Source organism: Lineus longissimus, chromosome 19 (genome assembly GCF_910592395.1).
Source record: "Lineus longissimus chromosome 19, tnLinLong1.2, whole genome shotgun sequence".
NCBI classification, from domain to species: domain Eukaryota; kingdom Metazoa; phylum Nemertea; class Pilidiophora; order Heteronemertea; family Lineidae; genus Lineus; species Lineus longissimus.
In genome coordinates, this window is record NC_088326.1 from 6,213,207 (window position 1) to 6,231,908 (window position 18,702).

At 42.9% G+C, this 18,702-nt stretch overlaps 1 protein-coding gene across 1 annotated transcript; it reads right to left on the reverse strand.

Moving 5' to 3' along the window:
* Positions 1-820: 820 nt before the first annotated feature.
* Positions 821-10,342, reverse strand: LOC135502845 (uncharacterized). Its single transcript, XM_064795959.1, has 10 exons — positions 9,138-10,342; positions 8,708-8,793; positions 7,683-7,793; positions 7,279-7,374; positions 6,561-7,007; positions 5,837-6,175; positions 5,324-5,435; positions 4,849-5,101; positions 4,199-4,478; positions 821-3,871 (listed from the first exon to the last, which is right to left on the reverse strand). Exons 1-10 carry the CDS (start codon positions 9,565-9,567, stop codon positions 2,657-2,659), a joined length of 3,369 nt encoding a protein of 1,122 aa, XP_064652029.1. The 5' UTR covers positions 9,568-10,342; the 3' UTR covers positions 821-2,656.
* Between the last annotated feature and the right edge of the window lie 8,360 nt (positions 10,343-18,702).

Sequence of the window (18,702 nt, forward strand, 5' to 3'; positions counted from 1 at the left end):
TAAGGATTAGTAGTTACTGTCAACCACCATGATCACCCCCCCCCCCCCCCCATGCCTAGGCCTACTAACCTATTTTAAGTAGGCCTACCGGTAAATAACTCCACTTGCATTTTTCCCCCAAAAAAAGAACAAGCTCATCACTACAAATTTGCCCTTGATGAAAGCCCTTTGGGGAATTGGGCCCCATAGGTCCTGAAATGCTGATTTGAATTTCAAATAACATTTCGGCCTTGGCCTACCTGATGGCAACGTAATTGAATAAGCTACATGTAGGCCTTCTTACAGTCCGAAAACCTAAAGAAACCCCCCTGTTGGTGAGGATGCTAATGTTGACCCATTCATTAGCCTGTGTCATGCTGCCAGAGCATGTTGTAGGGGTTGGACCCCCCCCCCCCCCCCCATGGCTAAGGCACCTGAAGGGCATGTGGTATGACCTACTAATACATCTTTATCAACCCATGCAGGGATCATCCTGTTCCTAAGAACCTTGCAGAAGTGCTCATTTCACATACTAGTAACACCTTCCATGACTGTTTGATGAGGACAACCCTGCAGTTGGCTGCACCGTCAGAGTACTGCTATTGGAAGTTTTTAGCTCCTTGGTTGGCGGTGAAATGTTCTCCTGGAGTTGCTCTAGCATTGGCTAAATTGTACATATACATGTACTGGAATGGAGAAGTTTTTCATGAACTGAGTTACGGTACTGTCCAGTCCCTTAGGAGAGATCACAACTTTCCACATGCTACACTTGTACCTGTCTGCAGAGGACAGTGCTGCCACCTAAGAAGCAGGGACACTTTTTTTTTACAAATGGGTGATTTATTTACAAGCTAATATAATGATACATAGAAAAAGGCTATTTTGCAGACAATAGCCAAACCACTACTAACCACTACTAGGGAGGGACCAATACTAGTAACACCTCATTTACGGTACTACATGTCAGGCCCAAGTGCAGGATAGTATCAGGAGAGAGTCGCACTTTCCAGTAGCAGGCTTGGTTGTTCAAAACTGACATTAGCGCTACTAAGTATACTGACATTAAAAATCTATCTTGGCATTTACAATTGTTTACTAAAAGCCAAAGTTCAAATTTATCCCAAGATATCGCTATAAAATCTTCTTTTTTTTCACCAAGCCCCGCATTTTACCTGATGAACCATCCGCTAGATAACATCAAATCTGGATGTCCTTCATATTGCAGGTTATGTTAGTCAAGGGAGACAAAAACACAGCATGAAACAGTTTTAGGAAATTCACCATGTATTTTTTTTAGAAAAAGAGAGATGTATTGTAGAATGCGAACAATGCATTTGCAATCAATGGCGTGGAAAATCTCAGGTCAAGCCTGATGAATGTACATCCAATAAAGTCGTACCCTTTCATTCTAAATCAAGAATTCTTGATGTGTAGCTGACAACTTTCACTGGGCTAATTCTGCACAGTCATGACTCAAAGACCAACATTTCAGAAAATCTGTCTCCACCCTCTTATCATTTCTCTCTCCCAGCTCAAGAGTGCTTGACCAGCAGTCCTTATGATACTGTTGCACAACATTACCCATCAAATTATTACTCATCTGAGATCATCTTAGATGATTATTATTCGGAGTATGTTGCAAAATACAAATAATACCTCAGTTCGATTATTCACAACTAGACTAGGCAGTTTGTCCCAAAACATCCAAATACATGTAGTACCTTACGAATCCTCATGGGACGCATTAACAATAATGTTGCAAAATGACTGTAAAAAATTGGTCGCACTGATCGTAAACATTGTCTTATTTTTCAAGATGAGAGTATGTTGATGATAAGAAAACGTACACCACAAATAATAGACCAGTATTCCTTAAAGGACCAGTATAGTAACTAAGGGCAATATTACCAAGCCCTCGGCTGCCTAGTCACCTCCTATTCTGCACAAAGTTTCCATCATCAAACTGCACAAAAAAGGGAAAAATTCAAAAACTGACGAAACTATCACGTTTCTCCGATTTCATTTCTGAGGACAGCCTCCCTGCAGAGATAATTTTCCTACAGATCAATACACTGTGACGCGCTGCGAGGGGTTTGAAAACTACAATCGGGCGTCATGGATGACGTCCGATTGTAGCTGCGACGTGAATGGAAATGACGTTACGTCGTAATAGCGGGGTGACGTGAACTCGGGACTTCGGCATGCACTGACGTGGTGCGAAACGTCTTTTGCGCCAGAAGTTGTGCGTGCTAAAAATAATTAAAAACGCGTTTTTATACTATTTGAGAGTAAACATTTTTTTTGAAAAACGTCAAAACCTTCAGGAAGTATGGTTGCTTAAAGAAAAAAAAGAGAAGATGAACCGTACTGAAATAATAATTAAAGAACTCCTTTAAACCTTGCAAGTGATTTGGGGTCCTTGAAACTCCTTATATTTATCAATGAAACCTTATTCCCACCTAAGGGTTTGACCGGGCAGTCCAAAACTCCCCATAAACGCCGTCTACACTAACGAGTAATGAATTGGTGTGGATGAAGGCTGTCAGTATTGAGGGTTTTCTAAGATATACGTAGTTGCAGTTTCAACCTCCTAGACTCAATGGTGAGCAAACGTGCCACCATTTTTGACGGACGGACAAGACGTGACGACATAAGCTCACCCAGGTGAGCTAAAAATCTACAGTCCTGTCTGGTTGATGACCTTGTCTCTGAGTTGGCGTCGTGTTACTGCAGCAGCTGCAACAGCGAACTCTGCATCAGATTCCTCAACCACAGCCGCCTGGGTACCATGGGGAAGACGTCCACACTTCTGTTTCGTGGAGAGACGACTGAAGTAACCCATGACCTGATGAGATGTCAGCCAATCCTCCTTACCGAAAGCAGCCTTTATACGGGAAGACACATTGACTGGATTTTCTTTCATTCCACCGACTCCCTTCATAAATTCCTTTTCAAGGAAGGCTCTTATTTCGGGGGAATAGCGACGGGCAGTCCTCTGTCCTCGATGCGCCCAGCCAGCACTGACCTGGGTATCAGTGTCCTCCATCTGCAGAGCGGATTGCAGTTCAAGTGAACTTGAGGCGTCCCTGGGCTTTCCGACTGCCTCCACTCTTCCTGCCCATTTCCTCTTTATAGCATCCATCCTGGTGTCTTTCAGTGGCAGAAGATCATGTACACCACACGCCATGTGGGTGGTGAGGGCCTCCTGGGTGGGGAAGGTCTTGCTGCACCCATTTTCTGGACAGGGTACTTGGACAACCTGTGTTGGATCAAGGTTGCCAGCCATTGCTCCAGTCACTTTTGCTGGCTTTGTGTAATCACCAACAATGACACCTGATGGTCCTTGCTTACACTTTTTCAACAGCTTATTGTAACTATGAAAGGTGCCTGGACCAATACCATAAGCCTTCCACACACGAATTCCTTCATCCTCAAATTCAAAATTGGTAAAAGACGTGATGCCAGGCCATGTTCCTCTCTCACTTGTAGGTGCTGCTTTCAAAGTTGCAATGGCGACATGGCAGCCCCGTACTCCGCCATACGATGCCAAGGCATCCCTCATTTGTTTGGCGTTTGTGACATCATTCCCCTCATTGACATATCTTTGAATGTGAGATTTCATGGGCGCAATTTTTCGGTCACAAATGTCCTTTCCTGCCTGGGCCTCACTGAAGTCGTAGCGCTTGATGGTGATGCCTTTTGACTTTGACAGGACAGGGAGAGATAACAACAAGGATGCATTGTGGTAGCACCCTGCGTTGTCGGATCTGAGAAACACCTCTGTCACTTGTGGCGACTCTACCATAAGTTTGCTGAGACTAGCGTCGATGACGGAGTACACACTGTGCCAATCCTGTTTGCACTGATCCAACAAGTGGACGAAGCAGTGAATCTGAAAAATAGACAGAAGACATGCTAAGTTGGCAGTATGAAATGGTGTACAATAGGAAATCTTATGGGGCCCCTCTCTCATCCTCACGGATCACAAGTTTGCAGTTTTTACTAGAAGAACACAAGTATATGGAAATCAGTAAAACAGTACACTGTATCATCTGATAAGCAGCGGTAAAATTAATTGACTTGTTGGGTTGGCTCTTCAGTTCCAGGTGACAGAGTTCAATGGTATTCTCTCCTTGCAGTAAAATGTTGTTCATGTAACTAGAATGATATCAGTGTACATGTGGCGGCACTGAACACGATAAACATTTGAAACACATACCTTGTACTCGCTTTCAGCAATCTTTGATACAGAGGCCGTCACATGCCACGAAATACCCTTCTTGGCAAACCAGTCTTGTTGTGCTTCCCTGAATTTCATTGGCAAAAATTTCATCGCCCAATCCATGGTAAGCAAGGCTTGATGTGGTTCCAGAGTTTGGAGAAGGCTGGTCTTTGCTCGTTCTTGGTTTTTAGCCCGAAGAATATGTGACTTAAGTTGGAGGATCTTTTCTTTTGCTGCCTCAAAATCGAATTGTATTTCATCTTTCTGTTTGCTGTATCTGAAGTAAAATAACAATATGCATGAGTCATGAAGCAAGCAGAAGACTGTAACTAAAAACAAACATCAGCTTTGAAGCTGACCTGAAGCCTTGCAAGGTCCATTCTGGTCATGTTATGTGGAGGACAACTCTCTTTTGACAGTGCAGTTTCCTTACGTGTGCTACAGTGTCTGTCTGACAACATTGCACCACCCTTTTCCTCAAAATGAATGCGTGACATTGCAGATGATAGAGACAGCCCCCTCCTGTGGCAGGGAAGTATATTGATTATCTGCCATCAAAATTAAGCATGTATATTGCATGTGTAAACTGTTCCCAAATACATCTTTACATTTGAAAGGGACATAAAATTAATGACTGATTGCCTCACCTGTAATTATCGAGAGGTAAATCCCTGAAGGCCAACTCAATGGTTTCAAATATGAAGACTATCTCCTTGCATCTTTCACAGGACATGTCGTGGTCATGCTTGCACGCTGAGGTGCTTTCAGCTAGAGCATACACGATGCAGTGATCGGGGCACTGACTGGCTTCACTGATGTGCAGTTTGTAATCAGTCTTCAGATACATCCTTGCTGACTGTATCTTTGATTTCAAGGCCTCGACAGTTGTAGCTGAATATCCTGAAAATATGGGAATTGGGTAAGAATCTTTCTCATGTAATCTAAGATCAGTGCTGCGTTGGACATAATCCTATCATTGAAAAAGGCTGCCAGCCACAGAAGTACAATGTCACACGTGTCGTCGAACGATGCTGCAGGAAATGAACTAGGCCTGGACAAATCTGATTCTGATATTATTTACATATATGTATTCATGGAATTAGCAGTTGTACTCATACATACCACATTCTCCGAGCTGTTCCACAACATGTATGAGGCTATCAAATGCCTGGGAACCTTCAGCAGCAATGTTGTCAAGTCCGGCAAGGGATTTCTTTTGTGATGCAGCACATACCTAAATGAAAGGAAACAAATTTTATAACTTTGTACCATCAAAATACACACCCATCCAGCGTGACTACTAAAATTCTGATGGATCAACGATGTAATCAAAGAAAAACGAGAGTCTGACTTCACAGTACCGAAATTTGCACCAGCTTTCATGATTAGATTGGTTCAAAGGTGCCAAATATAAGGCCATGGATTCGATAATCTGCCAATTGTCCACTTTGAGGGGGGTTATTTTTCAGATGATATATATTTGGCCAAAATAACCAAGACAAATAAATCTTGCAAACAGCAAAAGTCAAGTACCATCACTATCAGAAAAAAGTAATGAAATACAAACTAAAATCAAAACACAACTTTTCCCTTTCACCAGCACAAACAACAAAAAATAAGCTGAAGTTCTCATACCTGTATTATTGAGAAGAGCGTTGATCGTTGTAGTGGGTGGAAGTCAGTCTCTTCACAGTAGGCCTGATACAGTTGGACCACTCTTGACACAATTGTTGTTCGCACTATGTTTGGGATCTCAATCTTTTCTCCATTGCTCAACTTCATGGTTCGGGTACCATAGGCCACATCCTGGACAAATTCTGGCCTAGATATGAAGTCCAGAAAGTGATCCACCTTGACGTTGTCCAAGCGAGATCGGGTGATTGGCTCAAGTGGAACTGGCTGAGCTTGACCAACATCTCTGGCATGCTTGCGAGCTTGGTCTATCCTGTAGACAGTCAAGCCAGGAATCAAATCCTGCAAAAGAATATGGACTATTCAGATTTTGGAGTCAGCCAATTTTGTCGCTACCTAAAATATCACACTATAGTAAAATCAACCATGTCAGTACAAGAGACAAGGGCTGATTCAACACCATTTTGTCCGTCTCACCCTCAATGGTGTGTCAGATTGTGAAAGGGACAAGGGACCTCAATCTATGTATATCAGATATTTCATGTTTGGCATACCGGTACCAGAAGTCTGTGACTATGTAGACTTGGAAGGTAATTTTGCATCTGGCATAATCAGTCATGCTCATACTTCAGGTAAAATCTTTGAGAGAGGGCCTCTCTGAACTGACGTAGGAGTGAAATGTACTTGTCCTCAAAAAGGTTTGACACTGAAAATGAAATGAACTCACCAGTAACTGTGATTTGGTTCGATTCACCGCAAGAATTGAGAGGATCTGTCTTTTTGTAAACCAAGTGTTTGCCTCGTCATAACACTTTATAACAGTTGCAGCCAACGAGTCGTCAATGTTTGAAGGTACAGGCTGAACTAATGCCATGAGTTCATCTTCTTGTCCTGGGGCAAGCAGATGGAGAACAAGGCCAAAAGCTTCCTTGGCTTTTGATTTGTAGTATCTGATTGTCCTTTGAGAAGCTTCGTCAATTGCAGTTTGGAGCTGGCCTTCTACTGGTGCACATCCTCCCTGCTGCAGAAACCTATTCAGCGTGGCAAGCTCAAAATTCTTTGGCGCTGGGGTTGGGGCCCACGTGATGTCTAGTATATCACGAGCATCATTATTCCCACTCGTGGTCTCTGTGCTAGGGGTCGAGCCACCATTCCCTGGTAAAAAGTGGCGACCCTGAAAAAAACAGATAATACATTTTATAAGATAATATTTTTTGGAAAGGCCGCTGTATAGAGGGTGGCCTCTCTGCAAAGAGACAACATAGGTCTTCAAATGGCAATCATGCACTATGAAGTTCTCATTAACAGAGCTTCTGATACTGTTCATTTACCAATTACGTAAAAAGTGACACACCTCATCTCGTAAAGTGGTCACGAAACTTTAGAAGCAGAAAGGATAATTTTACCACCCTATCAGACTGTGCTCTCAGTAGTTCATATCTCACCTTGATAAGCAAATCTGTTTCAGAGGAAGATCCATCACCTTCACCACCACTTGCTGATTGAATCTTCATTGGATACTGAACATCTCCAACTCCTCCCTGAAAATATCAGCATAGTATTTGGCAAGTATGTGTATGATATATAACAAACTCAGAAATGCAGCGCCTCTCGCGGACAAAGATAGAACAAATCGACATTTTTTGCACCGGTTTTCGCTGCTCTTGCGTACCAGCATCATCTTTTGTTGATTTTCGCTTTTCGTTCGGCTGGCTGTGAGTATTGGGATGTGTACCGAACCAATTTTCAGTTTCAGGACACCCTGTATAGTACTTGGTGGTCTAGTCAAATCAGCTCGAAATGCTTGCAATAAAAAACTTCATTAACCATGCGATGACTGAACACTTACCTCATGGCCTACATTTACATGTATATCTGACTTGAGAGATTGCCCTTCTGTCCCGTCTGCTGGGTTTTCTAAGGCGTCGGCTGGTTGAACAGAGGAAGAGGCAACAGCAGACTGAAAAAAGATATTGATGGAGAATCAGGTTTGGCTTAGAATCCCTCATTGCCAAGGAGATGGGAGCCAGAATGGCATCAAGGTTTTCAGCTTAGTCCCTCCTCTCTCATCAGTGACCTTCTTACATGTAAGTCAGTCGCTGCAGGCAGAATTAAAAAGAGGTTGAATAGCGCCTCCAGAAGCAAGCAACAGCGCCACCCGTAGCAGAAATAAGAACTGCTTAGTGACGTCATGGTTTCCATATACGGCATCTCATTTGCATATTTTTACAACCTTATTTACTACGAGTTATAAATATGCCAGTAGGCCAGTGTTCTAGTAAATGAAGTTAGCAATGATAGCGAAAGAATGTTAGTGTATGTTACGCAGTCAATAGCGATAGTAGTGAGTTGGAGAGAGGAGAAAATGGAAAATGGAGAGAATAGTAGTATGGATTTCGAGTCCCAAGGAGAAACTTTGCAAAGTTTTCATCAAACTGATAATCATATTCCTTCCTTCTCGGTCTCCAACAATTAAAAGTTGCTGCAGTCAACCTGATGCGTTTATCCGCGAGCGAATCGACGAGACGAAGCATTTTTCAAGCATCCGAATGGTACCTTACAGATCCGCAAGGGGCGCGTTACCGAAAATGTTGCAAAAATCAATAATGTGATCGTAAATATTGTCATATTTTTCAAAATGAGAGTATGTAAATGATACGCAGACGGTAAACCAATGAAAGGCCAGTATCTATTGAACCTTACAAGTGATTTGGGGGCCTTGAAACTCCTTATATTTATCAATGAAACCTTATTCCCGCCTAAGGTTTTGACCGGGCCGTCCAAAACTCCCCATTTTTTGGCGGGCCATTCCCTTTAACCAATATTCACTTTGGCTTGCCCCGAATCTTCTCCCCTTTTTTTCATTCAACTCACCTCTGTATCCATGGGTGCTGGTTCTACTTCTGGTTCTACATTTGCCACAGATACTCGATGTTTAGCCTCACATCCTTTACACAGAGCTGAAAAGGCACCAGATTATGGGGGTAATGATAATATGATGTGCAATATAATAGTGTGAGGACATGATGATGGTGATAAGACTTGTTTTGATAATGCGACCGGCCATGCTGATTTTGTACGGCAGTGAAGCATCACCTCCAGTGGCACTGGCAGGGAATCATAACTGGGACTTCCTGATCATCAAGCCAAGGCTCCAATCAACTTTCTAGGAAGAAAACAAGTGAAGTGGTAAATCGTTATCACTCAGTTGGTTTTGCACCAAAGTTAGGTTTAGTCAGAGTGGGTATCATTACAGGCCTACTGCTTCTTTTCTACTTCAGTGATTTTGAGACTGATCCCTTACCTGAGCCAACTGGGACAAAAACTCCCCACTTGATGTATATTTCCCGAGACATCACTCGATGAACTGAACCACCATCTTTTCTGGGTTTCCGACTTGTTTTAGAGGGTTGATGAAGTGGGTGCTGGCATCTCCTTTGCTGATTCCATGATAAACTCAACTTGTATCGGTGGTTCGGGCATATTGTGGTGTCCAGAACTGGAGAACTCATATCAAACACGCCAGCACGAAGTGTTATGAGCTCCCATTCACTTTTGACTCGACTGGCTTTTCTGGAGGACATCCAACGCATCAAATGGGAGTGCACGTCCTTCTTACATCGTTTCAAGGGGATCACACTCTTGTCATTGGGGTATGAAGCGTCAGTACCACACTCGATATCCTTGGATATGACAGCAAATCCACATTTCAACTGTGATTTTTCAAACTCCATTTTCAATAGACTATCACACAATGTACACGTGCATGTACACAATGCATTGTAACTGTAACTGTTGTTGTTGTTGTCGTTGCTGGTGTTCGTTTCCGCCTAGACCGCTAAGCCTCCACAGGGGTAATAAAGGCCTCTAGGTTGTTTGAGGGAGTGTGTGGGAGGGGCAAGGGAGAGGGGGGTTCACTAACATCTAAAAATGTAATTTTATTTGGAAAGCATGTGTATTTCGTCAGTTATCTGAGGGAATGGGCAAAAAATGGGCACCAGTGAGAAGGGCGCGACTCGACCCCCCTCACCGGAAAACCGTAAGGGCGGCCGGATTTTTTTCTTTTGCAAATTAAAAAACAGCATTCTGACTTCCTTACCTGGAAGTGGCATCACCTAAAAAACTGCAGTGTTGAAGCTAAAGGAGAGTTAAAATTGCCTTTTTACTGAAATTTGAGATTGCATTGTTTTTGGGACGTACTGTACCTGTCATTAAAATGTACCTGGGGCAAAACAAAAGGCATGAAAAGGTAGCTCAGATCATGTACTTTCAATTTCAATAGGCGGTGTTTAGTGATAATTCTGTTTGATGCACGAAAATTGACAAAAGACTTAGCCTATTTTGAGGGATAATGCATGTTTTTTTAAAAGGAAAATGAGTAGGAAATGGTTAACAGCCGTACCCCAAAACTGTGGGGTTATTTTCGAAACCAATCCACCAGCCTTCATAGTACCCTAGGATAGGTCTGTGGTAGAAATTACAACTAGATCTGTTGACCCCCCACCTTGCCACCATTTGCATGATCCTGCATGGTGGTATCATGGACTGACACTTAAGGCGGACATGCAAATGAAATTCTTTGATCTGTCCTGAAGTATGTGTCGGGGGGATAAAATCCCCCCGAACCCCCCCTAAAATTGTTGGGATTATTAGGCCACGGCCGATGTGGAAATGGTTCCGCTGGTGTATATATTGGAAAAAAAAGTCAATAACAATAATTTTTTCTCGCTAATTTGCACGCGCAGTGGGCAGTCAAGTGCATGTTAGATGGCACGAAAAGCGTATTTGCATTATTTGGATCATATTGTATTGTTGATTTAGTGTGATTTCGAGAAAACACTGAAGAAACACGTGTTGGCAACAGTTACCAGGCGAGCGCGCGCGTGTGTGGAATAAACTATATGTCACGTGACCTCGGCAAAATTGAAACAAAACGTCAGCATTTTTGTGAGTAATGCGTGATTTAACGGCAGTTTTTCTAATTAGAATACAAATAAATGTTTCCTGATTTTTTAGGCATGTGTCGGGGGGGGGGGAAAGGCCCCCCGAACCCCCCTAAAATTGAAATTAATTCTTGAAAATTGAAAATCAGCCAATGGGCGCGTGACCCACCGACCCACTGGAGTGACGCACAGACACATAAAAACTACCCCGCAGATTTTTTGACCAAAAATTTTTGTTTCAAGCTATACAGAGAATTTCTAATGGAAATGCACTAATTCCTTCACGCATGTATCTTAAGAGCCCCCCTGAGAAGGGGGGCTTAATATGTAAAGTCAAGGACTTAGTGAGCCCCCCTTTAGGTCGGGGGAGCTCCCCCGAACCCCCCTACGAGCATATGTTAAGTGCAAGCTCTAACAACTACAGCTGTTACAATGGGGGGGGGGGGGACCCCCCAAACCCCCCTCCGTCGACATAGGTTTTTACCAGTGCGTTGGGGGGAAGCTCCCCCCAAACCCCCCCCCCCCCCCGGTGGACAGTCAACTAGCCCTTCTGTGTCATACTGCTGGAGGGGGGGTGCGATGGGACCATCCATATAGTTCCTTCCGACACATTTTTGTTTTGGTAATGTAATACATTGTGATTGACCTTATTCACGGGAATCGGGCGTTTCCAGTGATATACGACACAAATGGGTTGTCCTCATGCATTCACTTTCGAAACGCATTTTAAAATAGATGTTACGTCCTGTTAATGGGGCACGTCATCATCGCGTACATTTGGGAAAAACTCCCTAACGAGACCGGAGCAGAAGGCTGAAAGTAGTTTAATTATTGGCCGCTAGGGTGCAGTATGTCGCTCACCCGAATTTTTCAGGCAACTTTTGCTAAATAGAGCTAGTTCTAGTTTTCGATTCATTTTGATACTTCAGATTTGGGCAGTAGACCAATATAACTTAGTCGTCAGTGTGGTTTTAAGCTGGAAAAACGTATTTGTTTTTCTTAAAGTGCCTTTTTTGGACGGGTGTGTGCGATTGTTTTGTTTTTATGTCACGTGACCTCGACCATGTCGACACAAAATTGAAATAAACCACCCTTTTCTGTCATTATTTAGGACGGATATTTCTCTAATAAAAATATTAATATTAATATAATTGGCCAATTTCTTAGGCATATGATGTAGCGAATTCCCATGAAGATTTAAATTAATTTAAATTTAATTTAAATTAATTTCAACCAATGGGATAGCAACCACCACCGGAAGATCGCGGAGAAATCGGTAAACTCAACGGAGTTAATTCAGAAAAAATACCAAAAAAAATTGTTTGTAGGATATACAATAGTTACTCTCTTTATTTCTCATCATTCATTTACATTATGTACTCCCGCACACACGTGTATCTTAAGAGCCCCTCCTAAGAGGGGGGCTTACTAGGTACACAGTATACATCTATCATCCAATCAGATGGCGGAAAAATGAAAAGTCATCAACTACATTATCATATTCATTCAACCAAAACAATGGGTGAATGTGAGCGTGACAAATCACGCATACAATGCAATTGTCCATGTGACAACACAGATTTAAGTGACTTTTCAAGGCTGAAGGTTTGTATTCTTGCAGTGATATTCGAACAGATATCGAATGCTATGTAACTCAGCCCTACATTAGTAGGCCTAATGCCTGTCAGACTATATTAGTGTAATCATGTACATATAGCATATATACAGGGTGTCCCAAAAATTTTGCATTACAATACAATACAGATAACTTTATCCAACTTTATCATCGGTAAGAGTGCTTTGACTACCACTTGTGATTGTGTTCATATCCTGATTGTATCTATCGTCCACTGGTCCATAGGCATAGTATATAGCTAGGCCCTATAGCAATGTATAGGCTTTATATTGTTTCCTCACAAAAACTTTCCAGTGTCCTCCCTTTAAACATGTTCAAAGCAGCGTGAATGCCCTTGTGTTATTCATCTGATTGCAACATACGTGGAAGTCTTAATTATAGATACGCACGTGGCTACGTAAACATGGTGACGGTCTCTGATTGGATGATAGATGTACACTGTGTACCAAGTATCCTGGGGAAAAAATTTCGCTGCCCGTTTTTTGCTTCATTAGGTCTCGCTAGGGAGTTTTTCCAAAATTTGTACGCGATGATGACGTGCCCGATTAACAGGACGTTACATATATTTTAAAATGCGTTTCCAAAGTGAATGCATGAGGACATCCCATTTGTGTCGTATATCACTGGAAACGCCCGATTCCCTGATTCTGCAGGATGTTAAATCGGGCATTTTATTTCGTTAAATAAATCATAAGCGTCGCATTTGCTCCTAGCTTTGTTCACCATCCCAAATGGCAATATTACATATTGGGCCGAACAATCACGAAAACCCCAAATATTATACATTTCTTCCTGAATAATTCTTACAGTGACCATTCTCCCATGAAAGACAGTTGCTTACGCTAGACAAAAATCAAAAAAAAATCGAGGGTCAACCATTGAACTTTTGAGATATGTTGAATTTTGCACAAATCAGCGAAAAACGCACCAACTGGCACTGGACGGCATTTCAACATGGAGCCGACGCACATCCCGATTTCAGTATACACATACGTCGGCAACAAGAGTAAATGCATAGTTTCTTGTTAGCAGCCTATTAAGTAGCGCCCTAGCTTTCAGAAACTCAAAAATAACATGTCTTTGCAAAAAAAACAACTGCTGAATCAACACTTACATACTGTGAGGACAGAGAAATCAATGATTTTAGGAACTACGTTTAGGGCTTGGCCGCGCATGAATACAGAAAAAGTCCCTTATGAGACCTTAATTCGGGATTATATCCATTTTAAGCATCTTTTGGATATTATTACTAAAGTCTCAAAAATCAAAACACATATGTCGGGGGTAAACCGCCCGAACCCCCTCCCCTGAAATTGAAGTTTGATTATAAAACAGTGTGAATATTCATGTGGTTCTCTCTCGGAGCTCAGAATAGTCGAGTTGCTTCAGTCGCGCGTTTATCTCTTTTGGCGGCCATTTTTTAGTCAAATTTAAGCCATTTCAATCGAATCCATGGACTTGAGAAACATTGTTCACATTGGATACGTATGCACGTTAACCATAGTAGCGCTTCGTAGAAAAGCCAAAGCTTTACTGCTGCGCGCTTATAATCCCATAAAAGATCAATGCTATTGTTGGTGGGTGTTTTTCTATACTTGGATTTCAAATAATTAGCATTATTGCTACATCTCAGGCTCTCAGATGGCATGGACAGCAAATTAAGGGAAGAATGCATCACAAACTATGTTGTGGCCTGAAGCCTCCCTGCCGAGCAGAACACTCCAATAGACCAAATAAGGGACAAACTCGTCACATACTATTCAACACTAATCTTACTTTCAAATTACAAGACTCACCAAAACATTGATTACGGTACTTAATAATAGCATTTTAAAAAATTTTAACATTGTAATAATGATTATCACAGGTATGATCATTATGGTGGGTGAAGTAGAATTCTGATAACAGCAAGTCTATGCCAGAGATGTCTGCAAGTTTACGGCTATTTGACCTCTGTGACCTTGAAAATTAGGTCAAATCAACAACTGGAATACATACTATGAAGTGTGTCCTTGTTACATGCAGCAGTACTGATAATAAAAGCCTCTCTGGAGACGGTTTACTCGATAGTGCGGTATCTAGATAATGCAGAACGGCAGAATCAACCTCGTCACTGAATAATGATAAGGTAAAATACATGATCAAGAGAGCTCATCTCGTCGTGCTGTATACTAGGAACGAGGTTGGACAAGTGGGGCGCAGGAGCATGTATTTTACGGTACCACACATGGGCGTTGTTAAAAAATCAGCGATGGCCTGACATTCAGTCCCAAACCTGTGGTGTGCGTGTGTGTAAGAGTCGTCTAAATTGTCTCTTTGGCCACACTGCCAGCATTCCTTTCTCCGCTGTGTCAAGAGTTGTGCCCTGAATAATCGCCTGCTTCTGATCCTTCAGCATTTTATGATAATCTAAACCAAGATCAAATACATAACAGTGGAGAGTCGAGAGAGGTGAAGAAGGGTGAGGAAGAGGAGAGAGTGGAGGAGGAGGGGGGGGGGGGGGGTTATAAGGGAGGGAGAGAGGAGAGTGGATGCGAAGGGGAGGAAGAGGAGAGAGTGGAGGAGGAGGGGAGGATGGGTGAGGATGAAGATGGGGAAGGTAGAGTGGAGGAGACACCATGGGGCCAAACCTCCGATCCGAGACATCACGGCACCCTACCTCCTATCTGAGACACCATGGCACTCAACCTCCGATCTCAGACACCATGGAACCTAAACCTCTCTAACAATCTGAAAAATCGAACCCATGTCCAGAGCACTACACAACCGCATTGTAGAGAAAATTTCATGAATTGAACACATGACCAAATCACTATGCCACCTCCATTAAAGAACAAATCTCCAAAATCGAACCCATGACCAAAGCACTACAACACCCCAATGAGCATAGAATATCTCAAGAAGGGTGCTCGTTGCAGAGGTATCTGACATCGATGGTGTGTCAGCTCGGAGGTAGAGTGTTTGACCCATCTCCTCGATGTGTGGTTTTCACAAATCTTCCACGGTAGCTGCGGAATTGGTTTGTGCAGTTTATTCAAAGAGAAACTCCACCTAAATTATTATTGAACTCTGGACCGGACTGAATACAATACACTGCAGATGCAGGCAAGTGTATGAACCAGGGGTGGCAGCGTAAAGAAATATTGAAAACAAAGGTCAAAATAATATTACCTCTTTCAAACGATTTTACGTACATCTATATCATAATACTATAAGGCGGCTCGCTAAAGTGCCATTTGGGGGTCGTGTTTCGTCTGGAAATTTTGCACGTTTGCAGGTGATATGTTATCCTGATGCAACGTCATGTTTATTTTCGGAAATTTACTTCAGCGGAGCAGTAATGAGGGATTTTTAATCGGACACGGTCAATTCTCCTTACAACTCACGGAAGCCAAGCCATTGCTGTTTAGTTATGCAGGGGATTAATGAATCACCTGCACTCCCACCCCACAGGGTGACTAACACTACCTGTTGAACGGCTGGCTGTAGGGGGGTGATTGGAACAGCCTGTACACGTGTTGACCTGCTGAACCAAGGTTAATGTTATTTTTCAATCCACGATTGTAGGCCTAGGTCACCTGATCTTCGAGATTTCGCGGGGAAAGAAATTGTAAACAAACGTATGTGTGCAGTTCAAATGTAAACAAAAATGTATTTTTGGTATTTTCGGTTGCTGGACTTGGGTTTTCCCGCAGTAAGGAGCTGGGGTCAAATTGGTGGTCTATTGTTTATGGGTACTGTGTTAGCCAGAGCTAACTCGTGATAATGAAGGTTACCATGGTATGTTTATGAGCTCACCACAGCTCTCAATACTTGATCTGAAGAGGCGCGCTGAACCTGAAATGGCCTTATCAGGGAGCTGCTCACGGTGCTGAACTTCTAGCTTGCCTGTCGAGTAAGTGCCTTGCCCGAGACCTGGCTACATGTAGGAGGAGCACGCATTTTAAAGTTATAGTAGTGATAGTGCAATTGGTTCGAGCCATTTGGAGGCCGACATGTGAAGGCCTATCTGCATGGGTACTCCTTCTCCGTATAAAAAGGCGCATATTGCTGACGAAGGAACGAGGCATTGCCTCATCATCTCTATCGGACCAACTGATATACTTTTATATGCACGCATACAGCACGCCACAGCTAGGTCCGAGTCTGTGGACAAATGGTTGGTTTAATTTGTCTCTTCGATATGGCTCCTTTGATATTGCATTAGATGTTTATTGCAATTCAATCCATTCAAGGTATAGCCCATTTGAACCTGCCTGCGCCACGGGTACAATGCTAGTAGCTAAGATATTACCTGTTATGATGCTGTTGGTTTTTTGAATAATTTGAGATTATAAATGGAGAAATTTTGGGAAAAAGTTGGAGAGAAAAAGATTGAGATCTTCCATGTTGGCTTTCAGCTCACTGACTGGAGAGTTCCAATATGTTGGAACACACCAATAGGTGACAGCACCTTAGTTGACTTACATCGCCCCCCCCCCCCCCATTAGCCCTTAACACCGTTCAATAATCTGCCTGTCCCTTGCAGACCCCCAGATGCTGCGGAAACGTACGACACTAGCCCACCTTGGGTGGACCCAGCGATACCTAGGCAGTATTACGATTTCTGTATGATGAGAATGTCATCTGTTGTGCAATTGGCTGCTTTGGTTTCATAATTGGACACTTGTCAGTCTCATCTAAAATAACCCTGGTGGAAGGAAATTACCCCTAGAAGTCAGCGGGCATGAAGTATCTTACAAGTTCTCGTGAGGGCCACCATTCAACTTTACTCGTGTAAGCAGCCATGACGTTTACCGACGTTATGAAGACGTTCGCATTCTCGCTGATTTCAAATAAGTGAGACAGTTCAAAATCGGTTGTATGCCGTCACAGTTTTACAAGCCTTAATTAAGAAGAGCTGATTTGGTTCACTGAGCGCAGGCTTTGAACCATAGTAATACTTAAGATCATCTGCAGCTGCTGGCCTATGAATATCCAGGAGAAAAACGAATTTGCCTCGCGTTTCCATCCCGTATAGAAGTGTAAAGCTGTATCATCATCATTTATGAATTGCTCCAAACAAAACCAGCTCTTGTTGTCAGTCTGTGTCGCTTTTGTTTCCATATGAAGGGTGATAGTCTGTGTGAAGTAACCATGTCCTTACCTGTGATGGAAACAAATACATATTTTTTCAGTGATGAATACTGTAGGGACAGACACAAGATAGATTTTGAAAGAAAGTGGTGTATGCCGATGATTATGACCGAATAACATTACCATGTGGTTTACAGCTTGGCAATGCATGGTATTTCACTCACCAACCTTACTGTCTGCATCTGTAACCATTAACACCTCTTCCTCTGCTCAAATCTGTGCAACTGCGTTGACAAATTACTCCTCCGCTTTCTTCAGCTTGACCTCGGCTTCCTTCGCACGAACCTGTGCTCTCTCCACTCTATGTGCTCCATGGGGGGTCACTTTGGTGTTCCATCGAAAAAGGTGGGGTATATCATCTTTAGTTAGCTTCTTCTTTAGTTAGCTTCTTGTATGCCGATGATTATGACCGAATAACATTACCATGTGGTTTACAGCTTGGCAATGCATGGTATTTCACTCACCAACCTTACTGTCTGCATCTGTAACCATTAACACCTCTTCCTCTGCTCAAATCTGTGCAACTGCGTTGACAAATTACTCCTCCGCTTTCTTCAGCTTGACCTCGGCTTCCTTCGCACGAACCTGTGCTCTCTCCACTCTATGTGCTCCATGGGGGGTCACTTTGGTGTTCCATCGAAAAAGGTGGGGTATATCATCTTTAGTTAGCTTCTTGTGAAGGTGGAATGTTCGTGCAATTGACAAGAATGAACGTTTACAAAATATACAGTAGGTCTGTAGGCTGACCTTGACCTGTCTTGGCCTCAGACTCCGGGACATTGTGGGACAGGGTACAGTATGCTTTGCCTGATTTTTGTCAATTTTGATTAAGTCAGGCCGGCCTTAAGTCCTGCGTTGCTTTTCCCCTTTTTGTCGACTTTGACTTGTGCATTGATTGTCATGTATGCAGGATAACATACACCAGGCCTACAGTACCAGTATAAAACTACAATACAAAGACACAAGCATGTGGATTGAGAGTGGTAGAGGCCATGGCATGCAACACTTCAGTCCAGGCTACATGCTCCAGTCTAATGTGATGTAAGCCCTGGAGTTGTAAATGCATACACACTGTCGGTACATTCGAGTGTGCATGCAATAGGCCGGAGGAGCCAGTGAGTGCGAGTGTGACTGTAGTCTAGGCCCCAGAGCAC

Excerpts from the sequence above, each read along its gene's own strand:
- LOC135502845 (XM_064795959.1), bottom strand. The coding sequence starts at position 9,567 with ATGGAGTTTGAAAAATCACAGTTGAAATGTGGATTTGCTGTCATATCC. Across the intron at positions 8,794-9,137 it reads TTTTGTCCCAGTTGGCTCAG|CTCTGTGTAAAGGATGTGAG; the intron begins GTAAGGGATCAG and ends GTGCCTTTTCAG. Across the intron at positions 3,872-4,198 it reads TTGCTGAAAGCGAGTACAAG|ATTCACTGCTTCGTCCACTT; the intron begins GTATGTGTTTCA and ends TCTATTTTTCAG.